Below are 22,311 nucleotides of genomic sequence, written 5' to 3' on the forward strand. Positions count from 1 at the left end.
GAAGTAGCCACTGTGCCTCCCACACCCTCTGCACCATCGCTCCACCAGAGGCAAATCCTCAACCGGTTTTCGTGGGGCAGTCTTCTCACTGATGAGTTGCCTCTCTGGGTTGAGCAGCTCTGTTCCAAGGCAAGAACTGTGTCCTGCTCACATTGGATCCCTAGTGGCTGACCAAGGAGGCCTTTCATTCATGTCTATTAAATGAACAAATGAGTGTTTGTCTCTGCCTATCTCAGAGCTCTAGAGAATTCTGGGGACATTCATTAATTCATGCATCTAACCACACAGGCTTGCCGGCATCTGGAGAACCCTGAAAGGCTGGCTAGCTTTCCTTTGGGGATTCTCCACTGGGCCTCTTCTCAAACTTATGATGTCATAACCATGCTGCACAACTTCAAGAGTAACCAGTGTACAAAAATTACTTAAGACCTTCTGTGTACACTTCTCCCCAAATCCCCACCTGCCAGGGATAGTGTTGGTGTTTCTGTCCCAGGATGGGGTAGAAACTGATGAGGGCGTGAGCAAGGATAGGGAAGGAGGAGTGGATAGGACCATGGTTAGGACATACCAGGAGGAGAAGCCTCAGGACTGGGGTACCACAGCATGTGGGGGAAGATGGGGGAGAAGGAGGGGTCTGCAATCATCTCTTTTTCTTTTTTTTTTTCCTTTTTTATTTTTTTTTATTTTATTTTTTTATTTATTTATGATAGTCACAGAGAGAGAGAGAGAGGCAGAGACACAGACAGAGGGAGAAGCAGGCTCCATGCACTGGGAGCCTGATGTGGGATTCGATCCCGGGTCTCCAGGATCGCGCCCTGGGCCAAAGGCAGGCGCCAAACTGCTGCACCACCCAGGGATCCCCCATCTCTTTTTTCAATCAGGTGACTGGCTACTGGTCTTAGTGATTGACGATAGGAAAATAGCAGGGGAAGGTTCTGGAAGTGAGGAAGAACCCATGTAGATGATGAAGTTCAATTGTGCCCATGTTGAGTTTGAGGGACCTGAGAGGTTTCTAGGAGATGTTTGGATAAGCGGGTCCGAGGTGCAGGCTGGACAGAGATTTGGGGCATCATTAACCAACCAGTCATTGTCAAAGCAGAGGGAAGAAATGGTCCCACCTGTCAGCATGCCTGGATAGAAGAGGAAGGGAAGGGGGCAGAGATGGCAGCTGAGGGACCTCAGCATTTGAAAGTGGGCAAGATAGCAGAAAGGGTCCAGAAATGAGCCTGAAGCAGAGCAGGTTAGGGAAAAGGAAATGGAGGATCGTTGAGCCGAGGGCGGAAGAGTGCCAGGATGGGCATGGTGGACAGCGCTGGCATTGGCTGGGGTCGGTCAAGAGATGCTATCAGTGACCCTGGAGGGGTGACTGTCTGTGGGGACACGTTTGCTCAGTGTGCACCCCAGAGTCAGCAATGCCAAGGTGAGGCCGACAGCAACTATCCATGGGGGGGGGGGGTGCCCATTGGCATTTAGCTCTGGCTGGGGGAGGAGTTCTAGAGAATGGTACATTGACGGTCCTGCAAGAGAGGATTTGCCCAGGGACTCCAGTGAAGACATGGAGGGGAGGGTCCCCAGAGGCCTGGGCAGTGAGGCCTTGGCCTCAGGGGGAAGAGGAGGGTCCCTCGGTCCAAGAAGAGGGAGAGGATTTGGGAAGGGCTCCAGATAGGCATTTCCCTAAGAATAAGAGGACCAGCCCTGTGGGTTTGGGGAGAGCTCTAAGGATCACCTTGGGGTTTGAAGCCGCATCATGGAGTTGGAGTGGCAGGAGAAGGAGCCAGTAGGAAACAGTGACTAGTGGGCTCTTTACTGGGGCCCCAGAGCAGGGTCGCCAACTCAAAGATACCTGGCAGATGACTGCTCTGCCTCTCCGCAACCTGGACCCCCACTTTGGCAAGTGGCACCAGCAAGCCACAGTGGAGGACCCTTCTCCTGGCCGTTCCTGAAGCAAAAGCAGGACGAGGCCACACCAGCCTCTCCACCCTTCATCCCCTCTGCTTCATCTCTGGCTCCTCCATCCTCACCCACAGCACTGGCCACACTGGCCTCCGCTCCTCCTCGCCTGGCTTCCCAAACCCTAACACTCATGTCCCTGAGTCTTGACTCAGCTTGCCTCCATGAGGCCCACCCCGATGACCCCATTTACAATTCCAACCCTCACCAACCAGCACCCCCAGTCCTCGTTCCTGCCCTGCTGGTCTTGCCCATGTCATATCCTTACCACCACCAAACTGTGTTGTTGTTGTTGTTGTTTTTAGATTTTATTTATTTACTCATGAGAGACACACAGAGGGAGAGAGAGACAGAAAAACATAGACAGACAGAGGGAGAAGTAGGCTCCATGCAGGGAGCCCGATGTGGGACTTGATCCCTGGTCTCCAGGATCAGGCGCTGGGCTGAAGGCAGTGCTAAACCGCTGAGCCCCCCGGGCTGCCCCAAACTGTCTTTATGTCAAAACCCATCATGTGTCCGTCAGGCTCTCAGCTCAACTGGAAGCCCTAGAGGGCAGAGAATTGAACTCGTATCATTCCCTGATGCATCCCAAATGCCTAGTCTTGCTCCTGGCAGGGGTAGACACTCGATCAAAATTTGTTGCATGAAGAGGGAATTGAAGGTAAAGCGTTTTTCATCATGACCGTCAACCCTGCAGGGAACATAAGGGCATTTATTTCCAATAATTGACTGGCTAGAGGAGAGCGGGAAGGAATATGTTATGGTCACCTGTGTGTCAGCCACTTGGCGATCATTCATTCATTGGATTCTCATGTCAACCGCAGCCACAGAGAGGAATATTCACTGAGCAAGTTTACTGACGGCAGTTGAGTCTCCTGAGGTCACACACCAGGGCCAGGCTCAGACCTGCGTCTCTCAAATACAGACCCCGTGTTCCGTGCGCTAGGCCGCGGTGGTCCTAGGTCCAGGCCACGGTGAAGCCCTCCCCGGTCTGGGGGTGTCCTGCAGGCTCTAACTTTTCTGCAGGGCATATTAAGGGCGGTGCTCTCAACACACATGCAGAGGACGTGCCGGTTCTTGGCCCTTAAGGAAGCCCAGCCTGTAGCAAACCCGCTTCCTCGGCGGATCGCGCCTGTAATTACAGCTTGTGGAAGTCGGGCCTTGGAGTCACGTGGCGGCCCGCGTCCCTCCTGCTGACTCTAATTAAACCAGCAACAGCATCTGTGCCTCGGTCCTGGCCAAGAATGAAGAGATGTGGCTCTTGCTGGAAACAGGCCCCCTTCACATTCCCACGTGCTCCCTGGGGCCGGGGACCACACGCCAGCCGTGTCTAGAACGTTGACCCGCCAGCAGGGCCTCGCCCCGGCCGGTCTCAGCCGGCTCAGAGCCCCTGAAAATGTGAAAGCAATCACAGTCTCATGGGAGCACAAACTGGGGCCCTTCCCTCTGGCTCCCTGGCTGTGGGAACTGCTTAGACTATTCTATGTTAGAGGCGCTTCTTCTAGCAGGGCCAGGGCTGGGTGCCTTGTGGTGGAGTTTCCAAAGTGCTCACATAAGGGCTCTACCCATTAGGTGGGGCCAGTCATTTTGCCGCCGTGGTAGGGAAGAGGGGTGCCCAGGGTTTGGCCCTATGACCAATGGGACCCACATTGATGAGGGCTCCAGGACAGGGCTTCCTTCACGCTTCTGGGCTCGGCACAAGATCGAGTCTACAAGTGTCTGGCAATGGTAACACGTAGGCTGAATAATGTGTAGATATCATTTCATTTACCTTCATGATGCTTTTATGAAGAGGGTAAGATTACTGTGCCCGTTTTACAGAGGAGGAAATGAAGGCACAAGGGAGACTCAGTCACTTGCCCAAGGTCACACAACTAATGAGGAGGCAAAGCTAGCATCCAGGCCCAGGTCTCTTCAATGCTGGGATCAGAACCCAAGAGGTTTGACTCTAGAGTCTCCTTGTGGCCTCAGGCCTGTATCATCTCCATGAAGGCCAGTGTCTTGACTAATCCTCTCTCCGACATGTTTATGAGCACCACCTGTGACTGGGTGCCTGGCACCACACTGAACCCTGTGCGCCCCTATTGCATGGTCGTTCTAGAGCAGTCGACAGGCAAACAAGAACACCATGTGGGATGGAGCATAGCAACTTGAGGGCGTGCAGGGCCCCCTGCCCTCCCGGGAACAGGGGTTAAGAGTACTCGGCATCCATTGCCCATGTGCCCAGAACTGTGCTAAGCCCTTTCGATGTTTGCTGTCTTGGAATTTGACACTTATTCTATGCAATTTCCCAATTCGAGTGGTGATTCTGATACTTCGGTGAAACAGGTGTGTGAAGTGTTTGGCAATAATTGGAGGTAGGTGCATGATTACTTGTATTTCTGTTATAAAATATCCCAAACACTCAGAAAAGGACAGAGAATAATATAATGCAACGGTTTCTCCCCTGGACTACAGTAGGTTGTGAAGTCAGGTCAAGAGATGGCAGGCAAGCATTTTGAACAGCCAAGTTTTGACTAGAACAGGGTAGAATGGAAACTGTCAGCCCTGGCACATACAAGAAGATCCACGAGCATGAATGTCCTTCACGAACATTTTTTCAGGCCCCTGTGTGTGTGGGCATGTGTTCTGATCTAAAAAAATGTCTTTCTTACTATAGATCATGGTCCAAAATACTTGAAAGTCATTGATACAACGAATACTGTTGTATTCCCTATTCGTTTTTAACAGATATTAATATCTTGCCATATGTGCTTCAGTTCTTTTCCCAAGAAACACATGTTATAGATAGAATTAAAACGATGCTGGCCTTGCCTGCCTCTCCCCTCTCCTTCCCTCACCTCTCCTGAGCCAATGGACGATGGACAAGGCTCTGATCAGTTCTTCCCCCAACCGGTCCGGCCTCTCCGGGGTGAGCCAGGGTGAGGTTAGCCCCACTGGGATCAGCTGAAAGAATGGCTCAGATGGGAAGGGGTGCTTCCTGGTTGTGGCCACACCTGGAATTCTAATCGCAGGTCCTGTATGCTTGGAAATGTTTCGGAAAAAGGTTTAAACATGCCAGGGTGTCTTGATAAGCCTATTGCGTTGTTGACATAAGAGCCTGGAAATATATAAACATGCATCACAGGACCAAGCAAGGGCCCAGGGGTCTGGACCTTACACCTGAGATGCTGCATCTCTGACCTGCCGCTGCCTCTTGTCTTCAGAAATGGGGAAACAGTCCTGGGGGAAGCAGGTGGTCCCAGAATGCCCAGATGCAGAGAGCAGGAATGTGGGGACAGGGAAGGAAGGAGGGAAGGGAGGGACAGAGAGAGAGAGAGGGAAAGCAAGCAAGCTAGCTAGCTCCACGTGGACATGTATCACCAGAGAGCCGAGAACCTTCCCTGACCACTCTGTAGAAACTAGCCCCCACCCTATCCCTGTCAACCGCCTCTGTTTCTCTTGGTAGCACCTGGACCCTGGTAAACTGTACAGTTATTTGCTCCTTTCCCACCTCCGCCCATCAGAACATGAGGTCATGAGAGCAGGGAGCTATGGCAGCAGGTGCCCTGCTGTTTCCCAGGCCCACACGCAGCTGGCTGGGGACGACGAGGATGCTCGTCAGTGGAAATGTGTGCAGGAAACATTTGAATGTTGACGGCCCCAGTCGGTGGATGGAACTGGAGTTAGCTCTCCTAACAAAACCAGACGACAAGCTGGCAAGGGAGTAAAGGGACCAAGCACAATGTGACCTGTACCAACTGGCCCTAGTGGCTCGAATTTATTGAGCACCTACTGAGTACAAGGCACCGCTTTGGGTACTTGACCCATGTTCACTCTTTTGGTCCTCACAGTGTCCCGACATGGAGGGTGCTCTGTTGTGTCGGTTTCCTAGGCACAGCCACCTGCTGGAGGTCACACAGCTAGGACAAGTGGAGCTGAGATTCAAACCCGGGGAAGCCTGGCTGACTCCAGCACCCCTGTGCTTCACACCACATCCCATCACTTCCCAGAGAGAAACTTCTAGACCAAGGGTTTCAGGGATAACTGAATCCAGCCTTTTAGAATCTGAGCATTTCTTTTTTTTTTTTTTCTTTTTTTCTTTTTTTTAGCAATTTGAGGAAAGTCAAGGCCGGACCAGTAGCAAAACAGCCTTTTACCAGGCGCTGCAGAACTCACTAGGTGGTGAGGACGCGGACGCAGGTGTCCGGGCGGCTGCCACGTGGTACTACTCCCTGGAGCACTCCACTGACGACTACGCCTCCTTCTCCCGGGCCCTGGAGAATGCCACCCGGTAAGCAGGAGAGGGTGCAGCTTCCCGGGGCCACACGGGTGCTGGCCACAGTGAGGCTCAGGTCACAGATGCACACTGGCCTGTGCCGGGAAGGGATGATGGCCTGAGGGGCATTGAGACCCCCCTGCCTGGCTTGGTCTCCCCACCCGAGAATCTGTGGTTTCCAATCACAGAGTCACTAACTCAGAATAAAACTTAGTCCTGTCCCCTGGGATCTTGGGGACCAGAAAGGTTTTAATTTTCCCTTGAACAGAGAGCTGTTTGTAATCATACAGACAACAGCTATTCCTAGAGGCCCAGCCCCAGACTGGACTCTAAGAGCTCACAGATGTCCAAGTTCTGGACCCTGAGAGCCGCATACCCCAGCGAGGACTGGCTCAGATCTGAGCTGTTGAGAGAGCTCAGGGTTTGACGTTTGAATGTAGGTTTGAGGTTCAGAAACCTACATTCGTGCCCCAACTTTGGCTTTGAAGACACCTGTGCCCAGGTGCAAGGGCTGAAATGTGAGGGAGGGCAAGTAACCAAGGAAGGCTTCACCGAGGAGGCAGACTCCAGTCCCCCTCACTTAGCTCAGGCCCTCATTGCCTCCCAGCCAGGTTCAGACAGTGGCCTCCCTGCCTCCACCTGGCTGCCGGGGTGTGACTTTTCCCCGTAGGTCTGATCCCACCCTGGTCCTGCTCACCATCCTTCCTCTTCATGAGAGGAAGCCTGGCTGCCTCATGTGCCCTTCCAGACCCCAGTGGCTGGCCCTACCCCACCTTAGAGACCTTCCCAGAAACACTCTTGCTGCCCTCCAGACTCAACAAAGGAGCTCATCTCAACAGCCAGAAAAGAGGGGTGCACAGCCCCTCCTCACTGAGGGACCTCCACGGCTGTTAGCAAGTGCAGTTGTTACAAAATCCCTCTGGGGTGAGTCCCCTGGGCCTCATTTCTCAGATGAGGGGAAGGATGGTCAAGGAGATGTGGGGACCACTTGCTGAGATCCAGAACCTGATGGGCTCCAGGCCGCCTGAGGTCTGTGGTTCTGACAAGGCCTGGCGCCTCCTTCAGCACACAGCTTGAGCAGCAGCCCACGCACGACCCACGGTTGCAAGCTGGTGCTTCTGAAACTTGTTCCCGTCACCCCTAGACGGGGAACAAACGTGGAGCTTTGGGAATCTAGAACAGGGATCTCATCCTCCTCACTATTGACATTCCAGGTAGATAATTCCTTGCAGTGGGGTCCGTCCTGGGCATTGTCAGATGTTCAGCAGCACTCCCGGTCCCTACCCCCTTAGATGCCAGTAAGAACCTTTTCCTCTCCAGCTGTGATAACCATTGTCAAATGTCCGCTGCAGGTGGGGGTGTCCTCAGTTGAGAGCCATCGGTCTAAAGGCATCATATGCATGAAATATCCTGGAGGGTATTTCCTCTGCCTTCCTTCACAATGTACAATCATTTTATGTCCTGCGCCATGGTACATTGCAATTATTTTACTAGAAAGTGTTTTGCTCCCGAGCCTTTGAAATTGATGTTCTGGGAAGATGCTTGCCTCCACGGGTCTCTTGTGTGATCTGGGCTGGCCATAAACCAGACTGGACCGTGTGCCAGCAGCGGAGCCAGCTGTGGTGAGAGGGACACTAGGCAGTGCAAGGAGTTTGTGTTCTCTGCAGGCCCGTGCGGAGGGGCCTGGTGGTCCGGGGGACCCTCGCCTGGAAGAAGCATATACCCGGGACAGTTGTCTCTAGAATTATGCATAACAAAACTCCCTCCTCTGTCCTCATTTAACCAGAGATTACTTTATCACCTGTCCCGTAATCGACATGGCCAGCCACTGGGCAAGGAGAGCCCGAGGAAATGTCTTCATGTACCATGCTCCCGAAAGCTATGACCACCGCAGGTAAGGTGGCTGTGTGGCCACAGCGGGTGTTGGCAGGCGAAGAGCGTCAGGCAGGGCTCCATGTGAATTCTGTGACCCTCAGGGAGGCAGAGGACAGAGGGTGGGACTGAGGTCCAAGTGCTGGCTCAGTGACATTGGACTTGGCATGTAGTGTCTGAGAAATGGGTGAATAGTGATATCCACCCCCTCTCACAGTATTGTTGGGAGGGCGGGCAAAATAGCAGATAGAGGGGGCGCTTTGGAATTCTAACATTAGCTGTTAATGGATTAACCTGGCTCGGGGAGGAGGCTTCTTTATTAATCCTACATATTTACCCCTCCAAAACCTGAGCACTTCGCTTCACTTAGGAAAATGGCTTTTTCAAAGTATAAAAGTTTTTTTTTTTTTTTGCAACAAAAGGAAAGTTTTGTTGACCTCTAATCTATACACCATCCCTACTTCCAAAATACGCTCTATGTACTTTACGATAAAAGTCTCAGGTGCAAAAAACATAATCACAATGGAAATAGAAATAATAAGCAAGTGAAAGAGAGCCCATGATAGGCAAAGGGGCAACCAGTGGGCTCAGAAGGTAGCTCTGCTTGTTCCAGAAGCCAAGGACAAGAGTAAAAAATAAAGAACAATGGAAACAGAGAGGCTGGGTGATGGGGGACATGTCTATGTCTGCCAGGGGGAGAGCAGGGCCAGGAGGGTAGTGGGGCAGATGGATGTCAGGGCGTTAGAGAGGACTGTGGGATCATGTGCTCTACTTTGCCATGACCTTCCAGTCCTGAGCCAGGCCCCTTCCCAGCCGGGCCAGCGACTTCCCACATAATCTGGTGTGACTCCCATAAATCCCATCAGATGAGTTACTTCGGATTGGAGCTTCTTTGGCAAGACCTAATGCCCGGCCAAGGGTGGAAGATTATGTGGTGTCCTGATGGTTAAGCATGCTTAGATTACAGAAGGTCAGGGGTCAGGTCTCCAAAAGATGCCAGAGCTGTTTCCCTTCTTTCTGAGACTGGAAGCCAGGCCTGTTATGTTGAGCAAGACTATCAATCCCCTACATGTGTGGTCTGTTTTTCGGGCAACAGGGAGATGGGTGTGAGAATGCCAACTTTAGAGCCCCACCGCCTGCAGGCTGTGCAGAGTTGGGCAGGCTCCTTTGCCTTTCTGATCCTCAGTCTCCTCATCTCCTAAACAAGGATAATAGTTTCCCTTGGCAGGGTTGGCATTAATAATATCTGGCACATAAATTATCTGGCTGTTACAGGGCTTTAGCCTGTGTTACTCTGCAATGGCATCAAGGGAACTCTTGCAAACATATATAACCTCTCATTATAATTGAGCAACATCCCTATAATGGGCTGAATATGCCTAAGATGCCACATCCCAACCCTGGGGATCTATAAATGTTACCAATAAGGGGGCTTTGCGGATGTGATTACATTAAAGACTTGACCTGGGAAGATTCTCCTGGTGGGTCCTAAATGCAATCACAAGTGTTTCTACAAGAGAGAGGCTGGGGAAGATACTTAAAAGTAGGGGAAGGCCACAAGACCGTGGAGGGAGACATTGGAGTGATGCACCCGTAAGCCAAGAAACACCAGCCAAGAATCCACCAAACTCCATCAGATTCTGCAGAAGAATCTACAAGAGCTGCAGGAGCAAGAAATGGCCTCTCCCATAGAGTCTCCAGAGGGAGCACGGCCCTGTCGACACCTTGGTTTAGGCTTCAGGAAACCGATCTGGGGCTTCTGGCCCCCAGAAGTGTGAGATAGTAAATATCTGTTGTTTGAAGCCCCCGAGTTTGTGGTAGTTTGTTATAGCAGCTATAGCAAACTAAGACAGTCCTTAAGACATTCTAGTGCCCCTCAGCACCCATTATTTACCTGGTTCCCCCTGATGGATTAATCAGTTCATATAACACTTGCAAGAACAAAAAATCTAGAACCCTAGTAAGGTTGGCAGGCTTGAAATGGTCATTGCTATGGGACAGTTGAAGAGTCTGGGGCTCGAGGGGTTCCATGTGATTTCCCCAAGGACGAGCAACAGGTAGTTGTAGAGCAATGACCCACTCACACCTTCTCTGAGCCCCCAAACTCTTTCCACTAAACCATACAATCTTTCTGTCTCTCTGCTTAGAACTATTTATAATTCCAACCCCATTCACTTCCCAGATTCAAGCAACTGTCCCCACGTTGTCAGAAGGAAAATAAGTGAAGGTTCTGGTAAGAAGGTATTTGGAGAGAAGGGACAATGAAGAGAGTGATGGTTTGGGTGGAGATGAAAGGAGCCCTAGTTACCCAGTGGCCACCCACGGCCCAGAGGCTCGGCATGGGGAGTTGTTTGTAGAATAAGCCTCAGCCTTGTCTCCCGAATGCCAGGGCTCCCAGGATTCGCACCCAGCACAGGATTCTGGTTCTCCCCCTTCCTCCCTTTTAAGGCACAGATTACAACAGGTCTGATGCTCTTGCAGTAAGTCCCTCAAAAGCCTTAAAAACTGTTCACATGCTGGTGGCCTCCACAGTATACAGTGGCAAACCCGGAAAGGCATCGATCTGCTCCCTGAGGACAAGAATGATCAAAGCAAAACAAGACAGAAGGATCCATGTGATTCCAGCCAGGATCAATAATGCTTTCACCCCACCCGTATTAGTCTCCTGGGCTGCCGTAGCGACCTACCCCATGCCTGGTGGTTTAGAGCAACAGGAATGAATTGTCTCAAAGTTCTGGAGGCCAGAAGTCTGAAATCAAGGTGTCAGCAGGATCATGCTCCCTGTGCAGGCTCTAGGGAAGGATCTGTTCCAGGCCGTTCTCCTAGCTTCTGGTAGCCTGTGGCACTCCTTGGCTTGTGGATGGCCCTCTTCCCTCTGTGTCCACATCTCCCCCTTTCATCCCAACACCAGTCATATTGGATTGAGGCCCACCCTAAGCCCTCATTTTAACTTATTTTTAAAGAAGGCCATGTTCTGAGGTCCCAAGGTTAGAGCTCCAGCATATCTTTTTTAAGGGATACCATTCAACCCATAGCATCGCCCCTCTCTCTAAAGTAAGAGTCCTGCTGGTGAGGCTCCTGTGCACGGCAAGGGCCCAGAGTGGTCTGTTGTCAGACCTGGGAATAGAGTCGTCCTCGGAAACGGGCTCCTGGAACATTCTCCAAATCATGTGTCCAGTCTCTCATGGCTTGTTTGGGTTTCTCTGCTGCACCCCTCTGGGGCTCCACAGACACGGCTCCATTGTGCTGATCCAGGGTCCCCACCGCCCCCACCACCTCATGAAAAGAAGCCACACTCATGAGCCAGACCCTCCCAAAGTGCCTCTTGGGTCCTCACAGTCGCTGTGCCTGAGGACCCAAGGACCCTCCTAGCACAGAGTAGCAGGTGCTCAGAAAGTCATGCTGAAGCCAATCCAACCACTTCATATGGCAGGTGGGGAATGAATCCTTTCCACTCTGCTTTGGAGGCTCCTTGGGGATCAGTTTTGCCATCTACAAAATGGGAACAAGGGAGGTAGGCGAGATCAGGAACACTAATTCGTCACTGGGCTCAGTGGCACCCTGGCTCCAGGGCCGTGGCAGGTGGAGAGCAACATCCTCTATACCTTAGAGCCTGAGCTCCAAGTAAAGCATCGAGTTAATGAAGCCGCAGTAAGTTCAGTCACCGGTAAGTGACTTGCAGCTGTCACAATCTACCATTTGGGAGGACAGTGATGCTCAGAGGCACTCAGACATTTCTCAAGCAGAGCTGTTGCTATGTGTTTGGAGGCAGGAGGTATCCTGGAGACAGCAGACTCTCTGGGCCAACTGACTCAGTTAGAAACCCAACGCAAGTCACTTAGCCTCCTTGGTGACCCCGTTTCTTCGCCCAGCATGATAATGGCACCTGCTTCGGAGGGTCACTGTGATAATGAATTTGCACACAGAATGAGGTCTGGCAAACTGCAAGCACTGAGGTCATCCTATTATCCGGGCCCTTCAGAGCGCCTTCTTGACGGCCCTCTGTGTCTATGGCATCTCCCCCACCACGGTCATGGGAAGATGCCATCCACATAGTAGACGCTGAAACCAATGAATGAATCATGGAAACTAGCCCATTTAATCGTTGGCAAGTGTATCCTTTTTGCCTGAAAAGACGTCTCTCTCACTCTTCCCTGGAGCTGTCACACCTCTCATTTATTTCTGGCTCAAACCTACGGACTTAAAATATATGTGCCTGCCGTACATTTTCAGCCATCTGTCTTGTAGCTCCATTTCTGTGAGCATATATTAGCTTTCCTGGCATAGCAAGTGCACAAAAACGCAATAAATTACCACTTTCTTAAGACTCTTGTTAATTGATCCCAGCATAGATAGCATGGTCCTGTCACTGCACCTGGACTCTAGATGAGATTTTCATCCTTGAGATTGAGGGCCAGCCTCTGCGAGGAAAGGGTAGGTGGAGTGGATGGGAGAGATACAAAGACACTAAAACCTGTAGTGTGCAAGAAGGTTCCATTTTAAGGGTTAGATTCAAAGAATCACAGAATATGGAAGATGGTTTCACCTGACTCCTTCGTTTTATAGATAAAGAGACAAAAAAAAGTTTGAGATAAAGGGCCAGTCAGTGGCCGTCTAGACCCAAACCTTGTCACTTGCCCTCTCTCCAGTTTGTTTTTTTTTTCTTCAGTTATACCCTTTGAGTGTCTACCATGGCTAAGTCCACTTACTAGCTGTGTGACCTTGGGTAAGCTGCTTAACCTCTCTGGGCCTCAATGCATACTCTCTTATACAAGGGGAAAGTAATAGCTCTTGTCCCATAACATGGCTAGAAGGGTTCAGAGGAACAGTGCCTGCATTTAGGGTATGTATGTGTGTGTGTGTGTGTGTGTGTGTGTGCCTGTGTGTGTGTTCCTGTGTGTGTCTGTGTATGGTTGTGTGTATGTGTGCAAGGAATACTGGGCAGCTTTGGTTTCCAAGGCTATTGACATGAGGATAAAACTTACCTGCTTTCTTTTGCTGAGCTCTGTTCCCTGGGGAAATTTGGGGCCAGTTTCCTCCGTGGTTACTACCTGTAGCTCCCTCTGTATCAGGAAGAGGGATTTTCAACGCTGACTATAATCTGGGGATTCTCGACCTGGCACTATTGGCATTTTAGGCGGCTAATTATTTGTTAGGACAGGCTATCCTGTGCATTGTGTGTGATGTTTGGCAGCATCTCCAACCTCCATCACTCAATACCAGAAGCACCTCCATAGTTGGAACAGCCAAAAATGTCCCCAGACATGGCCAATGTCTCCCAGGGAGGCAAAATTTCCCTGTGGAAAACCACTGGTGGATTCCACCAAAGTGGAGGTTATTACTAACAGCACCTGAGGAAAGAGGCAGCCCCTTTCCCAGACTTGTCCCTCATCAGTGGTGGACTCATCCACCTGCACACGCTGCCCCTGGCCCCGTGGGAGCCCGTCCAGGCAGACCGTGGTGCACCAGGGGAATGGAGCATGACTGGTGCTGCTGTTACCCAGCTGACCTGGAAGGCTGACAGGCCTCTTTCCCCTGTTCACACCCGCAAGGCTGTGAACTGTCCCCTCCCAAGTCAGAGGCCAAGGGGGATCTCCAGGCTGGCTCTGTCTCCAGGCGCCACTTCCTGAACTCAGCTAGGATGCTTCTCTCCCTGCCAGTCTCCTGCTTTGCCAACTTGTGGATTCTCAGTTGACTTCCTTCTCTTGAACCAGCCCCTTCCGAAGGACACAGTGGTCCAAGTGTCTTCTCGGGAGGAGCCCTCACTCCATTCTCTGCAGCCCTTGGCCAAAGGACCTCCAGACCCTGTGGCCAGCCCGGGTCTGGGGGACCCTCCCTACAAGCCTATTCTGGGAGCTGGGTCCCAGCAAGTGTGCAAGGGGACACTGAATGACTCTCCGACGTTGCCCATCCTTAGATGGCTCTACCTAGGTGCACCACTTACTGCATACCTCTGGGCTGGTGACAACCTCTTGAAGCTTCCACTTCCTCATTTATGTGATGGAGCTAGTAATAACACAACTGTAGGAGTGTGTCAGGATTAAGTAAGGCAGTGTGTGCAAACTGCCCAGCTAACTGCCCGGCATAAACTTGGTGCTCGTGTTAGGTGACTTCCAACACTGTTTAATGGGTTATGCTGAAAGAATCCACATTGCAGATGAACAGGTCCCAGAGAAAACAACCACAGAGGAGGTGGTTTCTGGGTACCAGCCACTGAGAGAGGAGCTGTGGCCACTTCAGAGGCCATATGGGGGCCCTTCATCATAAGATCCCTGATGCCAGTTCAGAGTTTCCATGGAAATTCACTGTGGGGCTGTGTGTGGGCTGTCGTGCTTGAATTGTGTGCTGCAGTCAAGGCCTTGTTTCAAAGTCCTTAGTCCCAGGGTCCTGAGATATCATTCCCACATTTTAACAGTGCAGAAGGCAGTTCAGAGAGATGGGTCTTGACTTCTCTTTGAATGGGAATGGGGTAGGGCTCTTAGGATTACACATCCATGTAGGATGCTGGACAATTCTTTAACTTGGGGAGAAGCAGTTCAGCATAATGGAAGAACTCATCCTTTGATGTTAGATCAACTGGGGTTTTGATTCCATCTCTTTCGTTCATTAACTACCTGCATTTGAGCAAGATTTTCTGTTTCCCCACCTACAAAATGGGTATAGATACATCTACCTCCTAGTATGAAGATTCAAGTCAATGTATGTCAAAAACCTGGCCTATTCTAAATGTTCAATATTAAGGTTACTTTTGCCTCTGGAAAAATAAGACCCTAAGAAGAAAAAAAAAAATCAAAATGACTTAAGAGGCAGTCATGTTCTTCCTTTATAAATTGTCCCAACCCTAGAAAACAAAGTCATAAATTCTAGACTCAGGACATTTTGTACGCCACTACATTTGCATGCTAGACATGTGTGTGCATTCCAGAGGCCTTTAACATTCCAGATTCAAAATATTATCTTTTTAGTTGACTGTCTTGTTGAGTTTGCTGGAATTAGCAAACCAAAGAAAATTTTAAGTGGCTGGATTCTTGAATTGAGTCCATTGGCCTGGCTACATCTGGTGTGATTAACAGGATGATTTACCAGTAAAGATGGAGGTAAATCATTTTCTAGAACTGACCCCTCCAACCTGGTGATATCGAAGTGCTGGTGCCATGTGTCCTTTTCAACATGGATTCAACAAATGTTTGCCTGTGACCTTCTATGCCCCAGATCCTAGAGATGGATGGAGAGAGGCTCTCCCCTTGGGGTGAACATTATAATTAGGGGGTGGGACTGTTGAACACCTCGGGATGAGGTGCAGAAAACAGACAATGCACACACAGTAAGCAGAGTAAGTTAAAAAAACTGCCCTATGAAGTGCACATTGGTCTTTTCTTTCTCACTGAAAACACAGCTCAATGAAAACCAGGTGTGTTTTTTAATAGAACATAGAATAGGAATCCTGTTGTTCAGTGTGATGATCAGTTGGTTAATCAGAAAAGTCAGTTAAGACGAAAACTGATGAGAAACGGAGAAGGTAGGGATATACCTTAAATGTACTACTGTCTCTCGGTGCACAAAATAGTGGATTCATCTAGTAATCTGTCAGGGCAGGGTGGGAAGCACGAGTCAGAAAGTGCTGCCTTTGAAATTCTTGCAAAACCATGAACGTAATGCATGGCCTATGATTTCCAGCTTTGGTTTCTTGAAAATGGGGTACCCACGTGATATTTAATTAATTAAGTTCTATAATTACAAAGACAAATACAACTGGCATAAACAGGTTTGAGACAAACACAGTTGGCTCTTGGTAAACACAGAACTTCCTGGTGAGAAGGAATGCGCCGGGCCTGGAAAATTCAGCCTTTTCTGAGCAGTGGTCTTTATGCTTTATGTGGGAAATAAAATGTCCAGGTTCTGGGGCGCTTGACTGGCTCAGTCAGTAAAGCATGGGACTTTTGATCTTGGGGTCAGGAGTTTGAGCCCCACATTGGCTGTAGAGTTTATTTTTAAAATAATTTAAAACAAACAAAACGTCCAGGTTCACATACCAGGTCCACCGAAAGCTTTGCCTCTACCACAAACCGGCGTTATCACTCAGCTTTGCTGGGCTTTGGAGGCTGAAAATATTCAAGTATTTCATTTGGGGCTGAGGGTAGGGTTGTATTACTTAAAGTAAATCAGAGAGCTCCTTTTTTTTTTTTTTTTAAAGAATGCATGCTGAACCTTTTTGCAAAACAAAAGCCATTTGTAAAGTATGCAATTGCCTCCTGATAATTTATAGGCAGAACTAAACTTTTGCATATTAGATTGGCCCCAAGAGAAGCACAGTCCCAGGCTTCTAATTTTAAGTTAGTTAACACTGTCTCAACTCCTTAAAATAAAAAATAAAAAATAAAAATAAAAATAAAAAGCCTGGGAAGCAAATGGATTTCCATTCCTTCTTGCTCCCTCCTGAGTTTCGGAGTTTCCGTTGGAGGAAGTTATTTAGAGATACCGGCTAGAGATAAGAAAGGGAGTATATTTTATGGGGATGAGGTCAACAAACTTCCTCCTGCAGATAGGACAACGGGGATAGATGTCTGGAAAAACAGGCTCTCATATCAGTGGATCAGATGGGCTGGAGCAGGGAGCCTCTCTACAGCACAAGCCTCTTCCACCTGTGGTCAGTGGTCCTACAGGAACAACCTACCCCCTGGCTCTCCTCACCTTGAAGGGAGCCCAGCCAGGGTCATTCCCTCTGGGGACAGCGCCTATCTCCTCATGCTCCCTAATCAGCCCCAAATGGTCATGGACTCCGCCAGAAGCAGAGCTCAAGTCAGGAGCTTGTCTCTGAAATGTGGCTAGTGGCTGACCAGAATGCAGCCTGGCCTCCCTGCAGCGCACACCAGAGGGATCTCAGATGATGAGGATGGCCAAACAGGAAGGCTGGGGAGCATGATGTAAACAGAACTAACCTGCCGCCTGCCCTGGACAAATGCAGTAAGCCCATGATATCTCAATTCAAGCCTTTCTCCCCACGCCACTCCAGGGATGATTCTGGAAGAAGCACAGCTTGCAGCTCACTTGCTTAGAAGCCGCCGATGCCCCCCCCCCATCTCCTTGAAGATGTGGCCTTCGATTCCTCCGGCCTCGGTACTCACACCTTCCACAGAACCCGAGCTGAAGGACCTGAGGGACCTGCAGTGTAGTCGACCCCAAACTTGGGGATTTCCTGGACCAGGAAAAATCCCAATTTTACTTTTCAGTGTGATGCACTTCTCAGGACAATAGACAAGACCCAGAGCTTTGGGAATCTGTTACCTACTGCAGCGGGTCCCTGCCCTGCCACACTTCCCTGTCTTTGCTCATAGAAGCTACCCCATGACTCCCTTCGAAAAGCCCTTCCCCACCTCACCCACTCCCTAAACTTCTACTCTACTTGTTTTTCAAGGTGCAGGTCAACCCTGAGGATTACCTCTCTCTGGCTTTCCCTGAACTTCTCTCCATGCCTTTCCCTGAAACAGGTGGCATCGCTTCTCTCTCTCTTCTTGTAGGTGTTGTAAATAATCTCACCCTTTGATATCTATCTATCCTACATCTTTAAAAAATGAAAAAAATATCAGCTTCTCTGCATTGCCTGTTAGACCGAGAGTCGTGCCAGATGGCTGGCTTACACCTCTCTTCTCCCCAGCACCTGTTCAGAGCACCACACGTAGCAGGCCCTGGGCACACATGGCTTGGTGGGGTTTTGCTCTGACTGTCCAGTGTGTTGGCCCTATCCTCACTGAGCTGTTTTCAAACACACACACACGCACACACACACACACACACACACACACACAAAGTCGTCCCCGAGACACGTGGCTGGTCAACTCTTCCCGGCTCAACATAGCATCACCAGCATCAGCAACAATAGCTCTTCCTGGGATGACAATTTGTCATTTTTAGAGGGATTTCCATTCATAACAGTTGAGGACCATCCAGGGATGCTATGTGGAAGGCTGAACAGAGGTGATCAGACCCTGTTTACAGACAGGAAAACCAAGAATGGGGTTGGAGCTGGCTCAGGCAGGGAGCTCTCATCATCCCCATGTCCACCTGTGACGATGAGGAGATGCAGACCCGGCCACAGCCTGGGACAAGTGAGTAGCTGTCAGATGAGGGAAAGGTTGACTGGAGTGTTCTTACCAAAGACAGCAAGTGACAACTAAAAGCTAAGTAACACCAGCTTGACCACATGCCCACATGACCACCGCAGGTCTGGATGTACATGATCACCCCCAGCACAGAACAAAGAAGCCAAATCGACACATGTGAACTATCAGCCCCAACCTGCCAGCACCTTGGCCAGTCAGCTACCAAATTACTCCCTTTACCTTGTCCATCCCTGGAGTGTTCTTTGTTGTCTCGCTCTGCTGACACCGAATCCAAATGCCCTGGAACTCTCTCAGCTGGGGCCCAGGGTCCTCTGATCCCACATGCTGTCTTCCACTGGCTCACACTGTCTGCCCTTCCTCCAAATGTCTGCCTTAAACTGCTCAAAATAACTCCAGCATCCTGATAAAGATCAGCCCTGCTAGGGAAAAAAACAAAGCAGAGGTCCTCGTACACAACAGGCTCTCAGATTAAACAGATGGGATGGGCTGGAAGGACAGGCCTTCTCCCAAAAGCAGTGCTCTGTGACCTGCTGGGGTCTCTGTGACAGCTGGCGGTGACCCACAACCATTCACAAGAGCTATCTTTCCCCAAACCCCATGCTCCGTCACCTTGGTAGTTTGAAATTCTCTGTGGCAGGAGAACTTACACTACGGAAATTGGCAAAAGGCAATTGTTTTATTTATTTATTTATTTATTTATTTATTTATTTATTTATTTATTTATGACAAATAGGAACAGAGGGAGAGGGAGAGAAAAAGAGAATCTCAAGCAGACTCCCCGCCCACTGTGGAGCCCATCGTGGGGCTCGAGCTCCTGACCCTGAGATCATGACCTGAACCGAAGTCAAGCATCAGACACTTCACCAACTGGGCCTCCCAGGCTCCCCAGAATGATAATATTAACGGGCACACGGTTGGCACAGATCTTCTTGAGAATGTGAGAAAAGCTCTGAAGGCTCTCCCAAGAAAGTGTCGATACACAGTGTCACACCATTTCACATACAAGTTCCCACATAACTCTTGGCCCTCTGGAACCCTACAATGGAACTCTCGGATTACAGCCTCCCCATTCATAAGTTTTCGGGTGTTTCTCATGGGTGACGAGGAAAAAGGAATGCTTGTATGAACTGGAAACTGAGTGAGAGATTTGACATGTTTTATGGCTACACCTCGCTCGCTGTTTGGAACCATGAGTGTGTCACTCTTGTACACATGAGAACACCAAGGCCCAAGAAGACTATGCATCTTGTCCAAGACTTAACAGATACTGAGATCGAGCTAGGGTTTGGACTCTGTTCACCACACCATTTCTTTCTTTGGGAGAAATGGCAGACAAGACCACTGTGGTAGACAGAACGGTGGCCCCTCAAAAAGTCCGTGTCCTAACTCCCCAAGCCTGCAATGAAGGGACAGGTTACCTTATGTGGCAAAGGGACTTGGCACATGTGGTTCAGACGCGAGATGGGGGATTATTCAGGATTATCCAGGGGGGCCCAACCTAAGGACATGACTCCTTCAAAGTGTCAGAGGGAGGGAGAGAAGCGTGTCAGAGCCCCGGCATGCTGGCTTTGAGGGCAGAGGAGGGGAGCCACCAACAGTAGCCTCCGGGAGTGGGCAGCGGCCTTCAGCTCACACGTTTCCGGGGAGGAAACGGGAACCTGGATCCTCCACGTCAAGGAACCGAGTTCTATCATAACCCATGAGCGGAGGCGCATTCTCCCTCCAGAAGGCACAGCATCTGCTCACGCCTGGATTTTAGTCCAGGGAGACCTTTGAACTCCGGAAATTGTGAGATAGTACGTTTGGGTTGATATGAGCCATTTTGTGGTCATTTCTGAGGGCAGCAGTGGAAAACTCATGTGGTCACTTTCCCTGAAAACTCTGAGCGGAGGGCTGCATTCGAACTCCACACGGCTGAGCAAGGAGCAAGGCCTGGGGTTGGGGGGTGGGCAGAGGAAGGAGACCAGGCTGCCCTGGATCCCCTGCAGCCCCCGAGGGGTGGGGTGAGGCCGGGGGCCCCGCCGGCCTTGGGGTCACACACCTGGTGTGGGTCTGGCGTCGCCGCTTCCTGGTGTGGGGCCTTGGTGAGAAAATGGCCTCTCTGAGCCCCACTCCTCCAGCGTAAATTCTCTACAGATCCCTCCAAGAATATCCACTCTCAGGCCCCAGAGATAACTGTGGTGAAGGGGGCTTGTCAGCCACAAAAGCGGGTCCGTGAGGGCTGATTTTTATTGCCCCTGTGACTTCCATCTTCCTGTCGTTTTGTGTTCTGTGTTCCTTTTCCCTCTGAGTCTTACAACATCACTGAGAAGCCGGGTCACTAGTCCTTTTAAGTGATCCTCGCCTCTGCCCACAGCTAAGCAGAGAACAGGATGTGGGGTCTGGGGGACTCAGCTCTGGATCCTTTAGGCTCTTCTCTGGGCCTGACCACAGATACTTCTGGCAAACCGGACATAGGACTTAGTTCTTCGGGTGCCAGGAGGCACAAATTTCAATGCCACTGCCACTTCTTGCTCTGCTTTCAGAAATAAAGTATAAACCTTCCCTAAATGGATGCAGGGTGCCTGACACTGGTTGCAAAGAGATGCCACCATCTGTGATTGAAATTCCCCTCCTAACCCGGTGCCTTTAGTCCTGTTTATCTCCCACCATCTCCCATTCCTTCTACGATACCTCCCAGCATGGAGCCATGTCGACGCACAATAACCATGATCCGAATACCACCTGGCACTTAGGAAAAGCACTTGTAACCAGCTTGCACATGCCGTGGCTGCTTCAGCCCGGTGTTTCATGATGAACGAACTAAGACCTCAGTCAAGTGACTCATCTAGGGTTCCGCCAGCAGTGAGTGACTGAGCTGACTCAGCCTCATGACTTAGGCCCAGGCCTCTCCCTCTATGCCCTGTTGACAGTCATATGTGTGCCTGGTGATCATGCTTATGGTCTCAGGAGGGATTTTGGCCCCTGTGCCCCTCAGAAGTCCAGCTAGCCTATGCCCTTTCCCAGCACCTTGGTGTCTCTGCCCGCTATCCCAGCACAGATGACAACCCCTGGAGCGCCCCTGACCCAAGACACTGTTTTTAGCCTGGTGACAGTTGATTACATGGGAAGTAGAAGGATGGACGAGAAAGGGCACTCCCCTTACCTTATGAGCACCTGCTACATACATTCACCGTCTTATTCTTGTCTTCATGACGACCAGAAGCCAGTATTTAATTACGTACCTGCTGCACAGGTGGCGAAGCAGGGAATCAGGGAGGCCACATAGCTTGCCAGAGGTCACCAGGTTGTAAATGGACCTCTCCACTAAGACCCGGATGGTGCCTCTGGGCTGGGCACCTCCCATTAAGTCACACCCTTAGCCGTGCTCCTGATCCCACCCCCCTGCATGCCTCTGGGTAAGTCAGGAAACCTCTCTGGACTTTGTTGCCCTGTCTGTCCAATTAGAGTTGGCTCTTGCCATAAGTTGGGGCCAACCACAAGATTGGAGAGTACAGTCTCTACACTAGACCCCGCTCACTTCTGACAGCAAGTGCAAATTCAGGGGTTTCCCCAAACCATCCTCAGGCTTGACCACCGTCTAGAAAGACTCACAGACCTCAGTGAAAACTGCTATACTCACGGTTAAAGTTATACAAGAAAAGGATGTGGATTAAGACCAAAGGAAGAGTGGCACAGCAGAGACCCCAAGAGAGCTCTCAACGCAGAGCCCCCCAGTCCATTCCCTGTGGACTCAGGAGGGGTTACTATGTCGGCACTGGAGTGTGACAGTGGACGCGGAGTAGCACCAGCCAGGGAGGCTCACCCACACCTGGTGGTCAGAGGTTTTATTCGCGCCCTGCTACATAGGCATGACTGATTAGTTGGTTGATCGCCCACGGCTAATCTCAGTCTCCAGACCCACTGATACCATGTGACCCTAAGTCACATGGCCTTTTGGCCTGATCAGCCTCCACTCTAAGGCTCCAGAGTGTGACCACATTTATGGAAAATCCAACGAGCTGAGCCTCTGCCCTAAACAAAGGTATTAGCCGCAGGGTGCAAAGGCCAGGCTTCTGTTTGGGAAAAGTCAAATTCTTTACTACACAGTTGTGAAGTCCTTTCCAGCTT

The 22,311-nt window shown here is 50.4% G+C and overlaps 2 protein-coding genes across 3 annotated transcripts in view; one reads left to right on the forward strand and one right to left on the reverse strand.

Annotated features, from left to right (window-relative positions):
• The window catches only part of SLA (Src like adaptor), an 87,689-nt gene extending 69,137 nt beyond the window's left edge, over positions 1-18,552 (reverse strand). Inside the window, exon 1 of the mRNA XM_077847315.1 lies at positions 18,421-18,552. The gene's annotated coding sequence lies outside the window, so the exon portion shown is untranslated. The remainder of the gene's footprint in view (positions 1-18,420) is intronic.
• Positions 1-22,311, forward strand: part of TG (thyroglobulin) — a 249,030-nt gene that overhangs the window by 223,127 nt on the left and 3,592 nt on the right. For both annotated transcript variants that reach the window (XM_077847310.1, XM_077847311.1), the window contains 2 exons: positions 6,042-6,223; positions 7,995-8,102. In XM_077847310.1, coding sequence (XP_077703436.1) covers positions 6,042-6,223; positions 7,995-8,102 — 290 coding nt within the window. The remainder of the gene's footprint in view (positions 1-6,041; positions 6,224-7,994; positions 8,103-22,311) is intronic.

The sequence above is a fragment of the Canis aureus genome, chromosome 14 (assembly GCF_053574225.1).
Source record: "Canis aureus isolate CA01 chromosome 14, VMU_Caureus_v.1.0, whole genome shotgun sequence".
Lineage (NCBI taxonomy): Eukaryota > Metazoa > Chordata > Mammalia > Carnivora > Canidae > Canis > Canis aureus.